Source organism: Sphaeramia orbicularis, chromosome 4 (assembly GCF_902148855.1).
Source record: "Sphaeramia orbicularis chromosome 4, fSphaOr1.1, whole genome shotgun sequence".
NCBI lineage: Eukaryota > Metazoa > Chordata > Actinopteri > Kurtiformes > Apogonidae > Sphaeramia > Sphaeramia orbicularis.
The window spans coordinates 60,098,304-60,104,303 of NC_043960.1; the positions used below are offsets into that span (position 1 = coordinate 60,098,304).

At 33.8% G+C, this 6,000-nt stretch overlaps 1 protein-coding gene across 1 annotated transcript in view; it reads right to left on the reverse strand.

Moving 5' to 3' along the window:
• Positions 1 to 4,071, reverse strand: part of LOC115418525 (kinesin-associated protein 3-like) — a 47,888-nt gene extending 43,817 nt beyond the window's left edge. Inside the window, exons 1-5 of the mRNA XM_030133028.1 lie at positions 3,950 to 4,071; positions 2,475 to 2,606; positions 1,948 to 2,093; positions 1,800 to 1,858; positions 372 to 513 (exon numbers count right to left, since the gene is read on the reverse strand). Coding sequence (XP_029988888.1) covers positions 372 to 513; positions 1,800 to 1,858; positions 1,948 to 2,093; positions 2,475 to 2,606; positions 3,950 to 3,990 — 520 coding nt within the window. The 5' untranslated portion in view covers positions 3,991 to 4,071. The remainder of the gene's footprint in view (positions 1 to 371; positions 514 to 1,799; positions 1,859 to 1,947; positions 2,094 to 2,474; positions 2,607 to 3,949) is intronic.
• Positions 4,072 to 6,000: the final 1,929 nt, after the last annotated feature.

Sequence of the window (6,000 nt, forward strand, 5' to 3'; positions counted from 1 at the left end):
AACTAGAACCTAATCCACGATCAGAATCAGAACCTGATCCATTATCGGAACCAGAACCTGAAGCCCACTATCCTGTGGTGTCAATAGCTGCACTAAAGATCAATTTGGAATTGAACACAGTTCCAGTCTGGTTAAATGGTTCCAGGTCCAGTTTAACAGTTCTGGTCCGGTTTAACAGTTCCAGTCCAGTTTAACTGGTCTGGTCTGGTTAAACGGTCCCGGTCCGGTCTGATGGTTCTGGTCCAGTTTAACAGTTCTGGTCCGGTCTAATGGTTCTGGTCCAGTTTAACAGTTCTGGTCCGGTCTAATGGTTCTGGTCCAGTTTAACAGTTCTGGTCTGGTCTAATGGTTCTGGTCCAGTTTAACGGTACCGTTGTGGATCAGCTCCTCCAGGTTGTCTGGGTTTCGGGCCAGTTGGTAGATAAGTGTGGCTCCTCTGATCTTGTCCTGGACGTCCTCGTACAACAGCTCCACGTACTGGTCCACGCTGGTGATGTTCGCCTCCTCGTCCAGCTGTGAACACACACCTCCGCCATTAACCTGGCCTCAAACAGGTCCTCAAACAGTCATTTTTAGTAGTTTATATTATATATTCAGTAGTTTATGTTATATATTTGTAGTTTTTACTGGTTTATATTATATATTTAGTAGTTTGTTATATATTTGGTAGTTTTTAGTAGTTTATATTATATATTTGGTAGTTTATTATATATTTGGTAGTTTTTAGTAGTTTATATTATATATTCAGTAGTTTATGTTATATATTTGGTAGTTTTTACTGGTTTATATTATATATTTAGTCGTTTGTTATATATTTGGTAGTTTTTAGTAGTTTATATTATATATTTAGTAGTTATATATTTAGTAGTATTTAGTAGTTTATATTATATATTTAGTAGTTTATTATATATTTGGTAGTTTTTACTGGTTTATATTATATATTTAGTAGTTTGTTATATATTTGGTAGTTTTTAGTAGTTTATATTATATATTTGGTAGTTTATTATATATTTGGTAGTTTTTAGTAGTTTATATTATATATTTAGTAGTTATATATTTGGTAGTTTTTAGTAGTTTATATTATATATTTAGTAGTTATATATTTAGTAGTATTTAGTAGTTTATATTATATATTTAGTAGTTTTTAGTAGTTTATGTTCTATATTTGGTAGTTTTTAGTAGTTTATATTATATATTTGGTAGTTTATATTATATATTTAGTAGTTTATGTTATATATTTGGTAGTTTTTAGTAGTTTATATTCTATATTTGGTAGTTTTTCTGTTATAAAACCATGTTCTTCTGCTGCTGATGGTTTGTAGATGTTCTGTCGGTGCAGATGAATTATCAGTGTTTTTTTGTTTAGTATTTTTCTGACTGGAGCTGAAGTTCACAGACCTTTGGCTCTGAAAACTGGGCAGAATATCTATTTATTTAATTAAATAAAAAATAATTAGATATACTATAGTATAGTTATTGTTACTATTTTCTTTCCATTTTGTCTTGTAGTATTTCTTCTGTGTCTACATTCGATGTTCTGCTACTGGAAACTTAATTTCCAGAGGGATCAGTAAAGTTCTGTCTAATTTAATTCAAGTTAGTTTTGAATTAAAAAACACAACAGTTTATTTTACTTAATTAACAACATATATATTTAATGATTTTAGTAGTCCAGAACGTTCTGCTTTTACATTAATACAGTGTTTGTTCTGATCGTATAGAACAGTTCAGAACCACACGTTTAACCCTTTCATGTCAAAGCAGAACCCTGGATCAGAGGGGTGTGGCTAAAGGCGTACCTGGACTCCAGCGTATGATGTAAAGTCTGGGGGCGGGGCCAGTTTCCTGTCCTGGTTATCTGGAAACAGGACATGACGGTCAGCGTGTGTCAGTGTGTGTGTGTGTGTGCGTGTGTGTGTGTGTGTGTGTGTGTGTGTGTGCGCTCACCGTCGGTCTGTTTGCGGTTCTGCAGGTAGAACAACAGCTGTTCCACTTCGCTGACTCTGGACGGGTGGATCAGGTGACATTCCTCCACCACCTTCCGGGCCAGAGACGACGTGTCCGTGGACGAGTTCAGGCTTTTCAGACGAACTCTGAGGACGACAAGAAACAGAACCAACGTTTAAGGGAACCGGGATGAGGATGGACCCGATTTTAGATCAGATCAGATTGAACTGTATAGATCTGTCAGAACATTAAGTCTGCAGTAGGAGAACAACACTGAACAAAATACTACTGAGAATAATAATACAGTCATAAAGTGATAATAATAATAATAATAACAATAATCATGATAATAATGATGATAATACTAATAATGATGATAATGATAATAGTAATATATGATGATAATGATGATAATAATGGTAATGATGACTATAATAATAATGATGATGATGATAATAATCATAATAATAATAAGCGCAGATGCTCTTGTTTGTTCTCAGGTGGATTGCAGGTGGAAGTGTGCTCACATTTTCTGACACTCCTTGCGTTCTGCCACCACCTGGTCTCCCAGCTGACCCAGAACTGTGGCCTCCACCTGGTACTGGAGCACCAGGGCGTTCTGTGAGGGGTGGACGTCCAGACTGCAGCCCTTCACCCTCCTGTCCACAAGCACAGGTTTAACCCACTTCCACTCATGTTCATGAGAGTCAAACACACACAGGCATAGTGTATTTAATATTCAAAATAAATGAAGAAATGGATACAAATGGTTTAATATCTAAATATTTTCTGTGTCCGTTTGAAAGTTATCATCTGTTATTATTATTATTATTATTATTATTATTATTATTATTATTATTATTATCTGTTGTTTACATTATCCTTATCATCTGTTATTAACATTATTATTATTATCTGTTGTTTACATTATCCTTATCATCTGTTATTAACATTATTATTATGATGATGATTATTATTATCTGTAATTTACATTATTATCATTTGTTATTATTTACATTATTATCATCTGAGTATTTACATTATTATTATTATTATTATTATTATTATTATTATTATTATTATTATTATTATCTGTTGTTTACATTATCATTATTATTATCTGTTATTATTTATGTTATTTGTATCATCTGTTAATATATACATTATTATTATTATTATTATTATTATTATTATCTGTTATTTACATTATTATCATCTGTTATTTTCATTATTATTATTGTCTGTTATTATTTACATTATTGTTTTCTGGTATTATTATTATTATTATTATTATTATTATTATTATTATTATTATTATCTGTTATTTACATTATTATCATCTGTTATGATTTACATTATCATTATTATTTGTTATTTTTACATTAATATTATTTGTTATTTAATATTATTATTATTATTATTATTATTATTATTATTATTATTATTATTATTATTATCCGTAAATACATGTTAGAAATAGAAGACAACCTTGAGTGTGACTGAAGTAAACGCTGACTGAACATGTTTATTTGGTAACTGACCCTCACGGCTGTGGTTTGTGTCACATGTTCATATTTGTATATTTAAATGAACCTGTTTTTCTGTTTGTGTGTGGATTCACTTTCACAGTTTCAGTTTTATTTCCTGTTTTTATCCAGTTTTATTAAATATGTCGGTTTCTCTGTAAAACGGAGGCTTCAACCGTTAACGTTAAACCGACAGGAAAAAAAACCCAGAACCGTTAATCTGAGTCTAAACCTCGTCGTTACCGATTTAATTCATTCATTTTTATTTTTAATTCGTCACGTTTTAACCGATGCATTATTTAACCGGATGGATCATCGTTTTTTTTTATCTGTTCCGTATTTAATCCCTTTAAACTGATCGAATATCTGAGTTTTATTGATCATTGATTCGATCTCCGTCATTTCCAACAGCTCCGGTAAAAGCACCGGGCGGCGGCTGTGAACGGCCCCGGATCAACGGCCCCGGTCCCCGGTACCTCTTCAGGAACCGCGGGTCTCCTGTCGGCATGTTGTCCATATCAGAACCCGGACCGAACCCGAACCCGAACCAGATCCAGACGGACTCAGCTGATGCTCCTCATCCTGGACCGGATGTTATTCAACCTGTTGCCAAGGAGAAGGGGCGGAGCCCGGGGAGGAGGGGGCGGGGCCGCCCCCTGCAGGAGAGGAGGGGAACGGCACCCGGGACTGGACCGGACCGGACCGGGACTGGACCTACAGAACCGGAGCCTGGATCTGAGGAACAGCAGAGACATGTAGACCTGTTAGAGGTTTGGACCAAGAACAGAAAACACACACAACCACTATTCTAATCTACTGTAATCTTCTAATGTAATCTGATATAATCTAATTTTCTCTTCTAATGTGCTCTAATCCTGTAATCTACTTTAATCTACTCCAGTCTGTTCATCTAATCTAAACTACCCTAACTGTCTAATGTAATCTACTCTAATGTAATCAATTCTAATATACCCTATTTTACTGTACTCTAATCCTATAATATATATAATGTAATATAATATGATATAATATAATTTAATATAATATAATATAATGTACTGTAATACTCTAATGTAATCTACTCTTGTAATCTAATCTAATGTACTGTAGTCTACTGTACTCTAATCCTCTAATATAATATACTGTAATTCTCTAATGTAATCTAATCTAATATACTCTATTCTAATCTACTGTAATCTTCTAATGTAATCTGATATAATCTAATCTTCTATTCTAATGTACTCTAATCCTCTAATCTATTTACTCTAATCTACTCCAATCTATTCATCTAATCTAATATACTCTAATTATCTAATATAATATACTGTAATTCTCTAATGTAATCTACTCTAATGTAATCTAGTATGCTATAATCTAATCAAATATACTGTAATTCTCTAATGTAATCTAATCTAATATACTCTATTCTAATCAACTCTAATGTCTAATGTAATCTGATATAATCTAATCTTCTATTCTAATGTACTCTAATGTAATCTAATGTAATTTACTCTAATCTACTCCAACCTATCATCTAATCTACTCTTTTCTGCTCTAATCTAATACTCTGATCTGATATAATCTAATGTACTCTAATATACTGTAATTCTCTAATGTAATCTAATCTACTCCAATCTATTCATCTAATCTACTCTACTTTAATCTACTCTAATCTACTCTGTTCTGTTCTAATCTGATGTAATATAATTCACTACAATCCAATTTACTCTAATCTACTCCAATCTAGTCATTTAATGTACTTTACTCTAATGTACTCTATTCTGATGTAATCTGATCTAATTCTCTAATGTAATCGAATTTAATCTACTCTGTTCTGCTCTGATCTAATCCTCTAATCTACTCTAATTTACTCTACTCCAATCTATTCATCTAATCTAGTCTACTTTTTTTTAAATTGGTTTTTAGTTTATACATGTAAACGTTTTCACATAATTGTACTTGTTTTACACTAAAACAAAGACATTCATTTGCAGATGTCATTATTTACTGTATGTGTTCTCATGACAGTACTTTAATGTCTTCAGTGTAATAAATTCCTCCCTCAGACCAGATCGGACCGTTTGGAGGCTGGTTTTGGTCCACGGGCCGCATGTTTGACACCTGTTATTATTTATAATTTTTGTTCTGCTTAACCTTCAGATTTGAGGTGTTGTTGCGTTTTTCTTTTTCAGACGTGCTCTGAGCGCTGATGCCCCCCCCCCGTTCGTCTGGAATGTGTGAGCAGGTTATGATGGATGGCCCGGCTCCAGGCTGAAGGCACACAGGTCAAAGGTCACCACAGGTCACATAACACACCAGTGAGGTCAGTGTGAATCTGTGAACTTGGAGTTCATTCCACGGCTCATTATGCAACGACGCTCAGGCTTAAACGTTGACTCAGGTCACCCACCGGTTTGTTCCACGGCTCATTATGGGATGTTCAAACAGCAGCAGGTCCACCACTGGAGTCACTTCAGGACCTTCATAAGTGAACCCAGAGCAGTGGCACCTGGTGAATATGCACAGT